Raw genomic sequence first — 17610 nt, 5'->3', positions numbered from 1 at the left:
AAACCCTTGCCTTCAAAACCGCCGTCCTTTTTCCCATCATGATGATATGTTCAACGTTGTTCAACACCTTGCACACCAAGGAATCCCATCCAAATCATCCATATAATCCTCCACATGCTCGCCATCACCTCCCTCCCCTTCCTCTTCCTCGATATCATTTCCCCCTCCCCCAAATATAACACTAAAGTCGGCATACACTCCCACCTCCTCTTCATCATCATGCATATACCGACTCTCGTGCTCTGAAGTTGGGAATGCAACGCCATCATCATCTGTATCGTCGGATGGCGGGCATGCCGGTATTTGTACTGAGCCTTCGTCGAGCTTGGATAAATCCTCCAGCTCAAGCGGCACCAACGGCCTTGTAACGCGAAGCTCAGGGGATCGCAACGGCCTAAGCTGCGGGCTGGGGATGCGCAGGCGGGCGGTTGGTCCGGTTGGGGGTGGCGGTGGCGTTTGTTTTGAGATTTGTGCTGACGAAGAGGGTGAGGGATTTGTTGTCAAGGGATGAATCGGTCGAGCGTTTGAGCAAGGCACAGGGCTGACAACCACGGGGATCGCCGTTGGCTGGGGCAAACCTGTGGCTGGTCTGACGGCAGACCCCGGTGCCAGACGATTGGGCGTAGCGTCTTGGACGAGATACCGACCGCCCACAATCGTCGCTGTCGCCTGGCCCTGCTGCCGGAAAGCAGCTGCCTTGGCAGCTAGGTCAGCAGTCGCCAGGATGCCTCCTCGCTCGGCAGCCTCGGCGCAGACCCTCTGGCGCAAACGGTTTAGCACAGCAGCCCGTCTAAGCCAGGTAGACGGGCTCGGCTGCTGCATCTGCTGCTGCTGGCCCAGTGTGGTAGTAACCATCCGCCGGGCAGCCATCATGGCCGCCAGTTTGGCGAAGCGCTTGTCGCCGGTTGCTGCCGATTCGCGATTGACGATATGCGTAGCCGGCAGGGAGAAGGGCTGCGAGAGACGTGACGTGACCAGGTTACGGAGCAGCCGGCGCTTCTTGCAGCTCAGCGAGGCCGTGTTAGGGCCGTCGACGTCGGTGTCTGGCCGACGCCGTTTCAGACTCGGCCGGATGACAGGCTCACAAGCCCTCTCCAGTGGAAAAGTAAGAATCGGACCCTCGGGCACAGACAGATGCCGGAAAGTCCAGTATGGGTTCGGGGCGTCCGGTAAAACAGGCAAATAGCTCTTCACGGGCGTCGTGGGTGTCGTCGGGGGCGTTGAAGGCCATGTCTCAGCAGGTGGTGAAATGTGGCCTGTTGAAGGCCCTGGCGATGGCGGTCGTGACGCGGTTTTGGACACCGACAGGACCACCTCGGGGATGATAGCATCGCGATGCGTCGAGCCCGAGGAAGCTTCCCGCCGACCGGCCCTCGAGATCTCGCGCAGTGTGTCGTTCAGGCCGGGAATGGAGGCAGTCTGCAGCAGGGCAGCCTCGAGCTCGGCGCGCTGGTCCTGCTGAAAGCGGATGTCGTGAAAGTGCCACGGGCCGTACTCGCTCAAGCCCTGGTTGAGGGGCTCTAGTTGGACTCCCATGGCGGCTGACATACACTCGTCCTCTTCCCCGATGAATCTCTGGTGAGTCGATCCCACCGATCAGTCCTCCTAGGTCGCGATGACTCGTTGCCGTATCAGCAACGCATGGCCGACGTGTCGAGAGTGTGCAGAGCGGTCCGCAGAGACCATATCAGTGTGGTAGTGTATGGTCAGATGGTCAGGACAGCAGCATCCAGCTGGATCGTTCGTACGCTGCTGGGCCAACTGCACTATTCACTGAAACTTAGAGTGTATCTTTCAGTGCCGTCGTGGATCCTGACGAACAGTACGCGCGAGTGCAAAAGTTGAAGACCAGGTCGCACCAGTCAGCGAGATGCGTGCCTTGAAGCCTGCGCACGCGGGAGTGATCCAGAGGGTCGGAACTGGGAAGGGTGGGAAGAACAGGGCGGGATGGGATGACTGAGCAGGTGAGGTCAGAAGCAGTCAGTCCTGGAAGTACGTGTACATAAGGTAGGCATGCGTCTGTAGAGGATGTACGAAGACGGCAGTCCGGGGCGGGTGGCTGTATTTTTTAAGGGAAAGTTTGACGGGCTGGGCGATCAGCTCTCTGGCTCGTGTCCCTCTTCTTGCTCTGCTCGATCCAGCCAGTCGGCGCCAGGTGGAGAGTGGCTCGTTTCCTGCAGGTTGACCCCGTTCCTCTTCTCTCTGGTCGTCTTTTTTTGGGCGTGCGTGTGCCGTGTGCCAGGTGCCAGGCGAGGTCGTACTGAGCAGGCCGAGATCTGGGGGAGCAACAGATGGTAAATCAGCACGATGCGCACGATGTGTCGATGGCCCCGGGCCGCCAAGGTGCCAGAAACGCTAATGAAGGCTAATGGGCGCAGTGGAGCCCGGGGTTGGCTGAGGTTGCACGACAGGGCATGCCAGAAGGGACGACAAGGGGAAGCTCGCTGCAAGAGTCTGGGGATGGCCTTTCGAGAGCATGAGACTGTATGGGGAGAGACGAGGAGAGAGAACAAGGCGGGGCCAGGGCTGGCACGACGCCCAATGCTGACTGGCTGGCTGCGGGTGGCGGCAGCGAGGACGTCCAGCTGGGAGGGAAAAGAAAGACGGACTTCGTTTCTTCATGCGGTTGCGTTGCATTTTCATCGAGGGGCGCCGTCGCTGTCCAAAGACTAGCTTGACGACCACAAAGGCAAGGCGAATGCGGAGAATCTGGCTGCAGCCACCATCAGCATCACCATCTCATCCATCTCACGGCTCACAGCTCTCGCTGTTCAGGTTCTCTCATCATCACGGCATCGACATCAGCACCATGCTTCCAACACTAATGTCGTTCGATCCATCTCTATCGTCCTCGTCGGAGCTTGCCAGATATCGACTGTTGGCTGGAGTAAAGCATCGGGTATAACGCCCACAGTATGGCATTTCATCGCATACGGATTACGTTGTGTAAGGTAATTTCAGCCTGTGGTACTAGCTGAAATGGCGAAGCTAGCCGACGGTGTCGAATCACACCCAGAGGATCGGCAAATCTGACAGGGCAGGCCAGGTCGTGAGAGGAGAGAGAGTGAAAGCCCCGAGATCTGACTGAGAAAAGCGCAGACTACTCAGACTGCATAGTATAGACGCAGGCTGCGAGAAGAGCTCAGCCAGTGGGCGATTTCCATGTCGTAATTGCAAGACCAATTCATTTGCTGCCTGCGCTTCCCTTCCATCATCCTCTGCAGTGGCAGGCGCCGTTCGATGCATTTGCTCTCCTGCCTTTCTGGGTGCGCTGCCAGCTGCTGCCGGCCGCTACACATAGCTGTCAAGCTCGGCAGCAACTTGTCTCGCTTCGTCCCGAACGCCCTAACACCAAAACTGCCTGGCGGCATGCATGATTCTCAAAGTGTCGAATTCTCACACTACGCGCGACTATTTTCCCCTCTTCTTCTGTCTCCCTCAAAGTCCCAACAAATCTTTCCCTTGTTCAATGACAAGCTTGCTGACGAGAGAACTATCCAGCCCCAGGACCCCGTGATCCTTAAATCCGAGACGTGGTCGCAGAATATCGGAAGCCGGCGACGCAACGCTGCCTTGCTTTTTTTTTTTTTTGCTGCGCTGGTCTTGCGTTTCTCGTTGTAATTTGGTTACAGTATGTTACGCCACAACAACACTTTCCACAGTGTTGGAACGGGGCGTCTCCGCTGAACGGCTGGCTCGTGCCCTCGATTTGCGGGGAATGGTACCCTCGCGAAGCCAATCAAAAACAGTCCCTCCCCCCCTTCTCTCTCCAACTGCTCCGTGCTCCATGTCCAGCGCGGATCCGCAGCTTAGCGGCTCTCTCCTGCACCGATGCTCCATCCATGGCCTGACACAGGTGTGATCACACCCGTCGGCCATCACCAAAGAAGCGTTCTTGTTGACCTCGAAATGCCGGCCATTTCCGCAGCCGTGGTTTGGCTTGGGACATATGTCAAGTCTATCTGTGTCGTGCATTGGCATCTTGACATGTCTCTTGAGATGAACACGGAAAATTTCTCAGTGTTGCTGCGGATTGGCATGCGGCTGCGATAAGTTTGATGAGCGTGGCGTTTTGGGCAAAGCTTCACTCTCAAAGACTTTGAAAAGTGTCTTGATGAAGAAGAGGTTGATGAGCGGGGTTGCAGCCAATCGCCACATGCAAGCCACCGTCTCCCAATTCAGCCACGGACGGCTCCCCTCAATTTCTGAGCATTTTCTGCCCGCGGTCACGCGCACGTCTTCTCCAGACCCAAGACGTCGCCCAGCGTTACCCTGTGTTGCGCAGCGCGCTCCAATTTCCGCTGTTCTCTCTCCTCCAATGTCACGTTGCTTGTTTGCTTGTTTGGTTGGTTAACCCCCGGTTCTTCTCCTGGTTGTTCCCCAGGCCTGCGCGCAGCGCTCCCCTTTGGGCTTAGGTACTTTCAGTGCTACCCAGCCTGATGGATGATGCCCCAGCCTGACCGAACTACTTCGACTTTTGAGGTTTAATTCTGGATGCGATACTTCATGCTGACATCTCGTCAGCGCTTCCGCGGTCACGCATATGGCTTTCTTTCCGCAGTTCCTGCGACCATGAAAGCTAATGAGGCCCGGCGAGAGTTGTACGGTCGCACTATGGGGAAGCTCCGTCAGCTCACCAGCACTTCGCCGACACTGCTCCTCCGTTTCCGTCCTCCAAGTCCATGTCCGTGATGGTTGTATATCCGACCGCCGCACCATATCTCACGCAGGCTGTCCTCTTGCCTGCTTGACCGCCTGGAGAATATGCTGCTGCGTCGTGAGAAATTGATGCTGCTGCACATCGACGATAGTAACAGCAGTCAGCTATGTTCCCGACCGACAATAAGCAAAGACGTGTCCTACCGTCTTGCGGTCTGCAGCAAAACAGCCTGGGCGACGCATCATAGATAAATTCTTCATTAGCATGTATGCAACTACCTTAACCTGGTGCCTCGTCTGTCTGGCAGCTGAACTATTCGCAGCTCGGAAGTGCAGTCTAACGATGCTGTGCGAGCTGCCTGACGTATTCATCCAGATGAAGGTGATCTATCTTTACAGCCTTCCGACTTTCGGATCTTAGCTTCCTACTCTAGTCCAGTCGTCATCAAATATCCAAGTGGAGTCTTTCGGTTGGCTCGGCGTCGGGAGAGATACTCCCGACGGACGGTATGTCGTCGTCTGCTCCAAGGCTCACCGCTTGCGTCATTGACGTTGACAGCATAAACTTCCCAGCTAGCTGGACACTCGTGCTGCTGGAAATAGCATCCTTGGAAGACGGAAGCACAAATACACACACGCACACACACACGCATCCACACGCTCTGTGGACCGTAGTTTGGTTGACCAACCATCCAGATTTTGAGGTTTGAGAAGCAGACAAGCAATTGGTTATCTAACGGTCAAGCTACACTGCCTACCCTCCACCGTTGCACCGAGAGCCAATACCGGCTTCTAGCTCCTAGCTACCGGAGTTCGAGGAGAATGGTTCGCTTGCCGTTGTTGTATGTAAAATGTATGCTGGATGAATGCCAGCCAGGCTGTCCTGTACCGCTGCGGAGCTCTCTACATTACTTGGACGTTGGTTCGGAGCAGTTAAGGTAGGGCCAAGAGTAAGGCTTCAATATACATTCATCAAATGGGCGGGGCCGGGCAATTTACGAAAACCGACCCCTTCCAAACCGACACTCGTCTGCTCCGTAGTTGAGACCCAGCGTCGCGGCACTGTCTTACTTTGTTCCGTTCTCGGTGAGAACCAAAGCGGAATCAACCGAGCCATTGGGACACCGACGCTGTTTCTGGTCGCCGATTCCGGGAACTTTTTTCTCAACAAGCGCTTCAGATCCTAGCGTTCTGCATGTAGCCCAATGGGTCGGTTGCCCTGCTGGCCAGCAGTCTGTAGAATACTGCTGTTGGTCCACTAGAATAGATGTGTCGCCCTCCTGCTGAATAGGATGCAATGCAAGATTGCAAATCTTGACAGCCTTGCCCTCCTCCCAACCTGAAACTACAGATACGTAGCCTGTCGGCGGTCACCGACAAGCTGGACGGATGGATGGATAGATGGGTTTACAGCTTCGCTCAGGCCGAAGGAGTGTTCGCAGAGGAGGGGGAGCTTCAAGCTACGAAGGTACATATGCGTCTGTAAAGGAGGATGGAGGGGAGGGGGGCGCCCCACATTTGTACTACCGCCGCACTTAGCTTCTGGTGTTGGCAAGGTTCTGCAAGGTGGGGGTCATCCCCTCCTTCATGTGTTGAGTTCGCTGCAGCATCTTTCGGTTTCGCTAACTCGCTTGTGAGCGCCCCGTCTTGTTGCCGTTGGAGGGAGGAGGTGTTGGGATTGGGCGGTTGAAGGGAAGTAGGAGTGGGAAGCTCCGTTTGAGTGGGATTAGAAGACTTAAGACGGTTGGTTGGTTGCTGGGCGATCTACCAGTCTTATTGATTTTTATATTATGTAGCAACGACTTGATAAAGGCTGCAGTTTACTTGGCTCTATGAAGTTATGATAGACATATAGGGGAAGCTGACATCATTGGCCTGCATTGTATAAGTTGCTTGAGTCGATGTCCTGGGTTTGTATTGCTACTTGAAATTTTCTCTCCGTGTCTTGACGACGGCCCCGGGCCTCAAATGTCCTTTAGTGCTTAAAATGAGGGTCGACAAGCTTCTTTGCAAGAAACACGATGCTCGTATGGAACTTCCCAAGCTGTTCTGCTGAAACAGGACTTGCCTTCAAGGTCGGAGTATGAGATCCAAGTTTGATGTTCTCTCATATTTTGAGAGTGCATCAAAGGTTTGGCCTCAGTGTAGGTATGTGTGCTGTCTTCACAACCCTGTGCCAGCGACCCTCATGACAGCAACTCGCCAGCTCTGTAGAGAAAAGTGCACATCGCCAGCTTCTCTAACTGGTGTCTTTCTTTGGTTTGAGGTTACCTGGAAGATCTCTATCCATATGATATCACTTACCCTTTATAATCTTATCACTTATCACCAAGCCTTTCTCTGGAATGGTCACATGGAGCAATACCTCGGCATCCACCCTGCCCCGCCCCACCGGGTAGTCTCAGACTCCTAATAAATCGGGTTACCGTGGCCCGGAAGTGGGGCCACCAGCCGAGTCCCGAATGCCGAGGTGTGTGGTTCCGCGCCGTTGAACGCGTCGTCGTTCTGAGAAAGGTAGGATCACCGCGTTGCGGGTCATAGCAGACTAAAGTGAAAGAGTGGAATTCCGGGTCCGGGGCTGTAGCCGGGTGATGAGATCCGTAATCCCGGAGGGGTTTTGAGGCAGGCGCTTTATTGTATCACAGCGGCTGTTCTTTTTTTTCGTTGCATATGATTGTGTCTAGGTCGTTCTTGAGATTTGGGAGATTAGTGATACCCCCAATCGCGATCACTTCGACTCCGCTGCTGCTTTACGGGCCGGACTTGTTACGTCGTTCCCCTGCCGCTGCCGACTGCAACGCCGGGCCGTGAGCGCCGATCCGGGCCGCAGATGGAGACGACACTCTGTGACGGACAACCACCTGCTATACTTGAGTTTCCTCGACTGTGATTCCATTGTCGCGGCAGCCGGTTCTACCACCCACCTTCGCAATACGAATCCTCCATTCAAGCCAACCAGCTGCAGACAACTCCAATCCTAATTCTTTCCCAACCAACTACCATCACAATGGCAACCCCCTCGGAGCCCGCTGCCCTCTCCCAGACCCGCAAATCCAAACTTCCCCCCGAACCCCTCCAACAAAACCTCGACCTCATTCCTCTCCCCCGCCAAGGCGAGACCCGCCGTTTCATGGCCGCGCGCGCGGCCTACTTGCCGGGATCTGACATCGAAATCGATGGCGAACTGCCGATGAACAGGGCCAATGCCTTCGGTGGACATGTGTATGGGCAATCTGCGCTGGCGGCGGCGTGGACATGGAGGGAGATTGAGCGGGAACGGGGGGCTAAGCCTGAGGAGAGGTTGGATCTCCACGTGAGTTCCCCCGAGACCGTCGAACTGAGAGAGAATGGTGCTGACAGAGTTCAAGACAATCCACGGCTTTTTCACCCGTCCCGGCGCGCGTGACCGTCCCTTCCTCTACGACGTAACCCCTCTCACCTCGACCCGAACTTTCGCCTCGCTCAGCGTCATCGCCCGCCAACCAACCCAGTCCTCAACCGCCGGCCCGGCCGCCATCAACCAAGGGTTCCCCCTCGCCGACGCCTCCCTTCCGCTCGCCCAGCCCGCTTTCACAGCCATGATCTCGTTAAAACAACCGGAGCATGATAGTGCAGGGGTTGAGACACAGGAAGAGCCGCCACAGGTGAGATTCAAGGAGATTTTAGAGTCTAGGAGGCCGGAGGAGTGGCCCCCTGCTCCTCCGGTCGATCTTTCGGCTATTGTGGCCTTCGTCGGGGCGCATCAGGAGGGACGGTTCCCGGTTGCCATAATGAAAAAGGTTGATATGCGGGCTTGGAATAGGGGAAAGCCTCTTCATGAGAGGAGGGAGTTGGTTTTGTATAAGCTGCACGCCCCTTTGCCTGTGGAAGATGAGGGGAAGTGGGATGCGAATGCTCATGTCGTGGCTCACGCGTACGTCGCGGACCGCAACGGGCTGCTCATGGTGGCGAATAATATGGGTTTCGGGTTCACTTTGGAAAAGGCGGCGAGTCTGAGCTATTCATTTGTGATGCATGTGGGCGCGAAGGAGGCAGTGATGAGGGAGGAGGAAGGGTGGTGGGTGCAGGAGTTGTGGTTTCCTAGGACGGGGAGGGGCAGGGGCATTGTGGAAAGTAAGATTTGGAGTCCAAGGGGTGTGCATGTGGCGACAGAGTATCAGGATGGAATGATTAGGGGGTATGAGAGGGGATTTGTGGATGAGGGGGAGGAGAGGGAGGAGGGGGAGGCGAGGGAAAGCAAGTTGTAGGGGCAGTGAGGTTGTTTAAGTTCAGACCAAGCATAGGGGCTGTTGGTTAGAGACGAGGGCATAGATAAGAGGTCCAATTCGTTAAACTAGAAGATATCGTCTGTCAGCTAGATATACACCGGATGGATGAGGTAAACTATGGGGGGGGGGCATACATCTGTTTTTTTGCTCGAGTTAGAGTTTAGGGGGAGAGATATTAGCCCTTATTTGTGAATACATCGCAGACGTTCAATACTCATATCTCAACCTAAATTGCCAGATGAAGTATGACCTCTTCTCTCCAAGTTTTTTGCTTTCCCCGGGGAAAAGCCGGATGCTCAAGCCTCAAAGATCATCGATCGGAAGCTTAGGGGAGCTCCGGTGGGCTACAAAGGGTTAGGGTTAACCGTCTGATAGCTAGGGTTGTGATGATGTCAATGACGCAACCACAACGATGGTACTTCAAACATACCAGGTCATAAAGTAAAGCATAAAGTTTCTAGTTGATATCAGAGCCATTCAAGACAAAAAAAATCTCTTTAGGCCCTTCTTCGGGACGAGTTTTTTGCGTGTGCAGTGCTGGTCACGTGCTGACACACGTGCGCTCCAAGCCAACAGCTCAACGTCTTGGCAGGCAAAGCTCGGCTGCTGGAGCTCTCGCTGGGGCCAGATCAGACCATTTCTCACGCTGCAGGAGCCGGCTTCACCTTCCAACTCCTCGACCCGCCGCCCACTACAACCACCATCCTCACCGTTGTCGTCCCTCTCGATAACATACAATCAAGCAGCCAAAATGTTCCTCCAGCGCTCTGCCGTGGCCCTGGCCCGTCGCGCCGCTGTAGCCCCTGCCCTTCGCCGTACCCTGGCCACGACCGCCGTGCGCCGTAAGTTTTTTATGCCCTTGCTCTCCCTCACTTCGCCCAAGATTGGCTGCCCCTCCACGCGAGCGAAAAGAGCTGCTGCCAAAACCCGAAATTTCCCACTGGGCCGACCGAGCTCCGGAAATCTCGCGCAGCTCGACGACAGCACACAACGCAGCGCAACGCAACGCAAAGACAACTAAATTTATTCCCCCCTCGACGTCGAAACACCGCATCACTTCCAAATGAGAGTCAATTAGTCGGCCACAATGCAAGGCTAACACGCGATTTGTTACTACTGCAGGCAACCAGGTTCCGGAGCGCAAGTTCAAGTCTCTGAGCGGTACGAATTGACTACGCCCTGCTTGTTCAACTCGAAGTGTTTTTTTCTTGGCTAGCTTTACAAGTGTTACGACCCCGCGGCTGCCAGCTTCTGACGTCAGTTGCTGGTATGCTGAGCCGAGCTGCGTCAATTGGCGCCGCGGGTGCGGATCAGTCGGAATTTGTTGCTGCTCAGTTGGGAGCTTGAATAAGCTTCATTGAGCTGCAGCATAGAAACGACAGTTGGGGAGATAGATTAGAGCTAACATCTGACAGAGGTCAAGACCGATGAGGACCTGATCGGCCCAGGTGCCCAGCCTGGCACCGTCCCTACCGATCTCGAGCAGGCCACTGGTCTCGAGCGTCTCGAGATTCTCGGCAAGACTGAGGGTGTCGATGTCTTCGATATGCGCCCTCTGGATGCCTCTCGCAAGGGTATAATTCCCACAACTCTGGAGTCAATTGAGACCGCCGACTGATCAGATTCCCGCAGGCACCCTCGACAACCCGATCCCTGTCCGCGGCGTCGGCCAGGAGCAGTACGCCGGCTGCACTGGCTACCCTGCTGACTCGCACATCGTCGTCTGGCTTCGCGTAAGTCTCTTCCTCCCCATTGATCTTGCTCAATTGCGCCTCCTAACAAACTCAGATGACCCGCGATGACCCCATTGAGCGCTGCCCCGAGTGCGGCAGCGTCTACAAGTACAACTACGTCGGCCCCGAGGACGACGGCCACCACCACCACCACCACGTCGAGCCTGAGTACCCCGAGCCCAAGACCTGGGCTGATTACCTCAAGCCTGAGTACAAGTGGGCTTAAACGCTCGTGCGCTTAAACCTTTTTAAAAATGAGGGGGGCTTGGTTCGGCATTATACAGGGGGAGTTGGTGAGCTCGTTGTAGATTAAAGATACCGTCAGGTGAGGTGTGTATAGACGATTTTATCTATGACTTGATTCCCAAGAGGGGAGTGGCCGGTGTGATGACCCTGTGTCTGGAATCATGATCGAGGGGAGACGGAAGCTAAAAGAGGCATTGGAATTGCTCTGATGCCTTTTGGGCAGCTTTGAATTTGACGCAAGTAATGAGCTGGCTGAAGGCTCAGACATATCTCGGGACTGTGAGCCCTGGGATATGCATGCAACGTCGCCTTCTTCAGCCTTGCCGTCCCAGTATCCTAGTAAGATGCCGAGCTTCCCGACCATAGCCCATGAGCTTTGCTGCAAGCTCCATGGGCAGGCTTTGTACTGCCTGGTAGAATTGCTCGCGGTTGCCGTGCCAGAGCCCCGTCTTCCTCCAACCCCTTCAGCCGTAAACCGTCAACCGCGTCCCAGCTCATCCCTCATCCTCACCAAAGCTCAGCTTAATCTTCTTTGCCTTCTTCATCTTGGCCGGTTTTGCTGTCCCAACTTCAGACTTTGCGCCCTCCTCATCCGCCTTCTCACTCGTCTTCCCAGTCTTAACCTCCCTCTTCTTGTTATCCCCATCCCCCCGTTTGTCATCTTTGTCCCCCTCGTCATCGACACCCCCCCCTACAACCCTAGCCTTCCTCTTCTTCCCCGCCCGTCCAGCCCCAATACTCGCCACCACTCCCTTTTTCTCCCCCATATTCCCCTCCCCTTCCCCCTGCCCTTCAACCCTTTCCCTTGATTTCATGTCCACCTCCCCTTTATCCTCGCCTTTCATCCCCTTAAAATCCCCATCCTTCCCCACAACAACCCCCTCCACGACCTCTCCCCTCTCGTCAACCACCACAGGCAGGTCCTCTGCCTCTTCGCTTGCAGAACGGGGTTTTGCTGCACGCCGGTTGGATACAAGTATTGGGTCAGGACGCGAGGGGTCGTAAATGCAAGAGGCTTCACCTTTGAGACGGGCAAGGAAGGGAGGTGGTGCGGAGTGGTACTGGAGGTTTTTGGCATTGAAATTGGACATATTATAACCGTACGTATATGGGGATACGTATATAGAAGGGGGTTGTAAGCTGGGGTTGATGTGGGGGTGGCGAAGTTGTGTCAGGGAGGTTGTCGGATGCTTGGTGTTCAGAGTGTGTTGCAGAGAGGAATTCTCAATGCGTACACGATGCGATCGCGTGGGAAAGGAGTTCGGTTACTTGCCGTTGGGAGTATCTCGATTTGTTTGGGCGTTTGGAGTCGAGTGGTGGGGTGGATACAAGCTCGATGAGAGAGTCAATGCTTCGAAAGTACTGGTATGATCCGTGGCATGCCAGCGGCTGGGATGCGAGTCACAGGTGTTAGGCGACTTTGGCTTAATGATCTGTTTTGCTTTGCGTGGATAGCGACTGGTGCTGTCGTTACGATGGGTTGCGTATTGGAGGCGGCGAGTGCCAAGGAAATTTCTTGGTGGGCTCGCCGCTTGGTCCGTGTGTCTATACAACGACGATTGATAATGTACGGAGGAGTGCCAGTCCGCTTCCACATAGAGGCGAACTTCTCCAGCGGTATCACCCAAAGGAACTCAACATATTGTTGGCAATTGCGCAATCAAGTCCAACGAAACAGAGCAATTCTTGATCATGTCATAATCAAATGCCCTGTAATTAATCGCCACATCCAATTACTATATATATATATATATCTGTAATTACCGTAATGATCCCGTAAGGCTCTGGGGGCCCGTGCTTCTACGAGGAGCGCACGGATCATATGCCAAGCAGATCTGGAGAATCAGGCTGGCCGCCTTGCAGGCGTTGACGACCACGATGAATGAATGGTCCGCGGGAAACTGCGCGTCATCGCAGCAGCGTCTCCTCACTGGTGTCGTTTGCATGGAAACGGTTTTCAGGGCCTCCTTTCCGATTGAGTGCCAGTCCTATATACAGCGCCAGCTTTTGTTGTTCAGGCCATTCCGCTCAACGACAAGGATTCATGAAAGGACTCAAGAACAATTTACCTACTTGTACTTCCGGGTTCCTATTGTTTTCAAATTGGCAATTCGGTTGCCTTGTTGCTTGGCCAACAACTTCCATTTCTTGTCACGTCTACTGAAAGTGAAATTAAGGGTGTTGCAGAATTCCAGAGAAAAAAAAATTGGGCAGATTCTCTCTTGGTAATTCCGGGCATAGCCTCTCTCTGAGCTCCCCTGCCAACCTCTCGGGTTCTGTTCCGCGAGCCCCAACCCTCTCTGCAACTGCACGTGGCCCAAAACTTCCACCTCAACTTACCAGCCGGTATCTTGTACTCACACGTGGGCAGTTACAGGTATAACTCGAGCAAGCAATTAACTTGACTCCGCTTCTTCCAGGTTCCTGTCTCAACACCCTGGCTCCAGCTCACCCCTCCCCCGCTTTCTTCCCCACCATGTGCCTGTTTGCTGGGCTGAATTCAAGCTCGCGAGGACTTTTGCCGCCTAGGCCCTGGTGACGATCCCCCGGAAAGATAGCCGCAAACAAAGCAACCTTGGCAGAAGGAGGATGGGAGAAGCACGGGAGAGACCGAGGTGGCTGTTATCCCCGGAAGCTGTACCGGAGTTGATGTGGCCGAAACGATATGCATACTAAAGAAAACAGCTGACGCTGATGATTGCCAACTCAACATATCCAAGCGCAATCCAACTCAACCGGGGCAGTCTCCCAACATCCCCGGGTTTCACAATAACACCCTTCCAAGCGTGCCGCCCCTCTTCGTTGACGTTCGGCTGCACTCAAGATTCGCTGGAAACCACGATCATGACATGAGGCGCGGCTGCTATTCTCCTTTGACTTCGCCTTATCGCGGCGTTTTCACGCTTCACCGAATCGTCGCCGGAAGAGTAGGACAGCATCAGGGCTCAAGTCAGCCCGCCGCTTGCGTCAAGTGGCTTCTAAACTCTTCCAAAATCGCAACCTTATCTTGTAATCACACAAGGCTCCGTGAAGTATAGTACAAAGCGGCAGCGCAGGGCTGCAGCTTGGAGTATCCAGATTCGACATATTGAGAGCTTAATCTCTTCCAACCTCTCTCCTCCACACGTCTCGGCTGTTTTGTCCGATCAAATGGGACATCTACCGTCGGGTCGCTATGCTGCTCTCGATCCGACGTTCTGCTCATCGGCAAGGTTCATGATACCGTCGCCGGCCCTTCTTCAGACTCTTCCCATGCCATTTCTCTTCAACCATTCGAGATTGTTCCCCCCACCCCACTTCCCTTGAGCCTACTTATGGCGGTGTGCAATATGCTCTGCTCACTCAGCCCCAGACTCAACCCAAAGAAGCGTATTGGCTTATCTCAGAGCCTTTTGACAATCACCCACACAAACAAGCATCGAGTTCGGCTGGACTCTACGTCCGGGACGAGTTCCGCGGGTCCAACATGCCTCCACTTGTGACACAAAGACTCCATTCATTGCCCCCGATCGCCCTGTCATGCTCTTATGGTCTCTCGGCGCTTGATATTACTTACTTCCTCACTGGTTGACTGGTTGACAACCAGATATTGTCCAGTCATAGCGTCTGCCAGTCTTGCAGTGTGACCTTAAGCCCAATCAGGTATCCCAAAGCCACATCGAGAAACAAGTAGTTGTCGTTGAATGGCTCGGGATCCCGAAATTGTCCGCAATCAAGACGATGCGGTCTGTCCAATTTGCAGCTATCAACCTCACTTGCCGGTCGAACTTCTCGGGCCCGTGCCCCGCCCTACCCCCCCCCCAACCTTTGTTTACTACCTCCTTGTCAGTATATAACTGAGGAGCTACCCAGTTCCCTTCGGTTTCTCGTTTTTTTCTTACAGCGCTCACCTGCTATACATATCCGACTTCGACATTGACAAACGGAGATCTACGACATTGGTCCTATCCATTTGGGCACCGGTGCTATGCGGCGTCTTGACTGGCAGGGTCACCGCTCCTTCATCGAGGAGCTCTATAGGAAGTATCCCCTCAAGGTGCTGAAACCTATCATGGAGACACAGTATGGCTTCAAAGCATCGTAAGTATTCCCTGCATCAGTTCTTTCCTTTGCTGATCTTAACATCCTCCTGTAGGGAGAAGATGTATAAGAAACATCTCAAATCTTGGGATCTCGGCAAATACATCCCAAATAAAGTGATGAAGGCCATCGTCATCATCGCTAGGCGGCGTCTGCGATTGTATAACAAAAAGACAATATTCATAGTTCGTGGCCAACTGCTCCCATACCACAAACTGAACCGCTGGATTCGTCGTCACCCGGACGAGACTATAGACCCGGAAAACGAAGAGCCAGGTATGTCAAGAGAAAGCTGATGCTTCACATTTCCTTGTTTAGGCAGCATCCTGATTCCCCACATCAGTGGCGACTCCTAAAAACGTCAAGTACATGACACCGGAGCCTGAACTTCCCCAGAATTTAAGCTTACCTTCCGTCCCATCGGCAACCAATTCGGCTGTCAACGAGGAACGAGCCTCGGGCATGCCTGTCACAAATCATTTTGAGGCCCCTCAGGCCTCTACCTGTCCTCCAACGAGGGCTGTTCATCCCTATGAGCCTGGCTCAACCTGGCCCCAAAACTCTACAACCTATTCCACTGCCGGTCCCTCGGATCACCACGTTGAGACATTCATCCCCAATGCTTTCTCGGGCCCGCAAGTGCCGGCTTCCCTTAACAGCATTGCTGTGCTTGCTCATCAATGTCAAAACATCCCTTCTTTCCATCCTGAACCTGCCCCGCCGTCCGAGCAGTTCGCTCCCTTTTATGGGTATCAACCTCCTCATACTTCCTGGGAGACGGCGTTGATATCATCAGAGGCCCTTATCGGTCAGCAGCACAACACATGGTCGCCTCTAGAAAGTTTCGAGACTGCGACCATCAGCACTGCGTCTTCTGGGTCTAATACCTTGGACCCTGAGGCTATGTCCACAGCTGACAGTATGCCCGCATACCACCCGCTACAGGACCTCAATCTGAGCCCTTTGCACTATGCCGTTCTAGATAACGACATTAGACGCGCAGAAACTCTTCTAAAAGCGGCGCACGCTAACCCTAACTGTGTGGCCCGCGGTGGTACCAGACCTCTCCATTATGCTGCGTTCCAGCGCAACACTGAGATGGTTCGCCTGCTGCTCAGCCACGGCGCAAACTATGCGGCTAAGACTGATCAGGATCGCTCCGTCCTTTTCTTCGCTGTGCGGTGCCCCAACATCAACGACGTCGACATGCTGCCTTATGTCTACCGCGGTTTCCCAAAAGATGTCTTCACCGACGATGCCACAATGGCTGTCATCGATGCTCTCTATGAGGACCCTGCATCGTGGACACCCAGGCGCCGCGATATCAAGATGGGGGATAGAAACGGCGTGACACCGTTGATGCTGGCCGCAGAAAACGGTTTTATCAAAGCCTCCCGGATGTTTCTCCAGCTCGGAGCCAAGCCCGACGCGCGCGACCATGCTGGACACACAGCGATCAAATATGCTGCCAAGTACGCTGCCGCAGCCAGGCGCCGCGACATCATTCAGTTACTGCTGAAGACCGATCCGGCCGTACCTTCTGACATCCATCACATGTTGGAGCTTGTACGGAGAAACGTCAGTCTACCCGATGTGTCACAGGCGGGAAATATGTCGTGGGATCTTGAAGGGATCCTTGTCGCCGAGGAGGTGGTACGCATGTGCTCAGAGAAGGATGTCCTCTGGAAGCTGGAGCAGGTAGCTGAGGAAAAGAGGAATGGGGCGTTGGTGAAATTGCTCTACCATGTGAAGACGAAGTTGAGGTTGGAGGAGGGTCAGGTGAGAAGGCCGGGTGTGGTTAGGGGATGATGGGGAGCGGCCTGGGTTGTGGGTTGGGATGGTCCATTCCGGTTTTCTTGTCTCGATGTTCCTTGCCCTTAGTTCCTTCTGCCCTTCTATGTTTTTCTGCTTCCTTCTCCCCTTGCTTGTTGTCTTGGCTTTTACCGTTGCTCTTCTCCCTCTCACCAGCTCGTCACCTCCATTAAATCCTCCTCCTGTTTGCTTCTTTGTCCCGCTCTTCTTCCATCCTCTGCTCCCCGCCCCCCCCCCTCCCCAGTCTTCCTCTCTCTTTTGCATCTTATTTTACACTGAATGTCGCGTTAGATGATACCCCTCGTTAGATCTGTCCATACTTGGGAGGAGAGTTTGTTTTGAAGATCACCTATATCTCAGCGCCGAGTTTTATCCAATTTCCCGTTGCTTTCCATGCTGTAACTAATCCAAGTTAATGATATTGGTTGACGTTCTTCATTGTAAGCTTGGCCTTAGCTGGGGGTTGGGGAAACCTACCGCCATAGGAACGGTTGGATATGAGATAGAAATGGACATTGGGAGCCAAGGCTCAAGTGATATGGATATGTTTCTTGTTTCCTTAGTAATATCGTCTTGATAGATAGATTTCTTTCATAATTTTTGTCCTCATGTCTGAGATGGTTTGTACACTGGGAGGTATGCAATGACTTGCCAATCTGTTGAGTTGTAGAGAGCAAGTACAAACTGACTGCATACGTTATATCCTGCAAACCCGTTATAGTCGGCGTGCCGGACCAAAACTGTTCATTTTGTTTTTCTTCTGGACTTACCCAGGCTGATGGTTCACAGATTGTTCTGTTTTCATTTTGTGA

The 17610-nt window shown here is 53.9% G+C and overlaps 5 protein-coding genes across 5 annotated transcripts; 3 read left to right on the top strand and 2 right to left on the bottom strand.

Moving 5' to 3' along the window:
* Nucleotides 1-60: 60 nt before the first annotated feature.
* On the bottom strand, nt 61-1536 carry CTHT_0072420 (uncharacterized protein; the record flags this gene model as incomplete). The annotated part of the gene is made up of 1 exon (XM_006697439.1): nt 61-1536. One exon carries the CDS (start codon nt 1534-1536, stop codon nt 61-63), a length of 1476 nt encoding a protein of 491 aa, XP_006697502.1.
* Nucleotides 1537-7666: 6130 nt separating this feature from the next.
* CTHT_0072410 (uncharacterized protein) lies at nt 7667-8906 on the top strand (the record flags this gene model as incomplete). The annotated part of the gene is made up of 2 exons (XM_006697438.1): nt 7667-7972; nt 8028-8906. The coding sequence occupies 2 exons, from the start codon at nt 7667-7669 to the stop codon at nt 8904-8906; spliced, it is 1185 nt and encodes a 394-aa protein (XP_006697501.1).
* A 772-nt stretch (nt 8907-9678) lies between these two features.
* Nucleotides 9679-10886, top strand: CTHT_0072400 (cytochrome c oxidase polypeptide-like protein; the record flags this gene model as incomplete). Its single annotated transcript, XM_006697437.1, has 5 exons — nt 9679-9769; nt 10050-10088; nt 10343-10501; nt 10560-10660; nt 10716-10886. The coding sequence occupies 5 exons, from the start codon at nt 9679-9681 to the stop codon at nt 10884-10886; spliced, it is 561 nt and encodes a 186-aa protein (XP_006697500.1).
* A 514-nt stretch (nt 10887-11400) lies between these two features.
* Nucleotides 11401-11997, bottom strand: CTHT_0072390 (uncharacterized protein; the record flags this gene model as incomplete). Its single annotated transcript, XM_006697436.1, has 1 exon — nt 11401-11997. The coding sequence occupies one exon, from the start codon at nt 11995-11997 to the stop codon at nt 11401-11403; it is 597 nt and encodes a 198-aa protein (XP_006697499.1).
* A 2876-nt stretch (nt 11998-14873) lies between these two features.
* CTHT_0072380 (uncharacterized protein) lies at nt 14874-16795 on the top strand (the record flags this gene model as incomplete). The annotated part of the gene is made up of 3 exons (XM_006697435.1): nt 14874-14986; nt 15042-15262; nt 15330-16795. The coding sequence occupies 3 exons, from the start codon at nt 14874-14876 to the stop codon at nt 16793-16795; spliced, it is 1800 nt and encodes a 599-aa protein (XP_006697498.1).
* Nucleotides 16796-17610: the final 815 nt, after the last annotated feature.

The sequence above is a fragment of the Thermochaetoides thermophila genome (assembly GCF_000221225.1).
Source record: "Thermochaetoides thermophila DSM 1495 unplaced genomic scaffold scf7180000011822, whole genome shotgun sequence".
NCBI classification, from domain to species: Eukaryota; Fungi; Ascomycota; class Sordariomycetes; order Sordariales; family Chaetomiaceae; genus Thermochaetoides; species Thermochaetoides thermophila.
The sequence above is the reverse complement of the archived record's forward strand: the minus strand, read 5'-3'. Positions and strand labels throughout refer to the sequence as shown.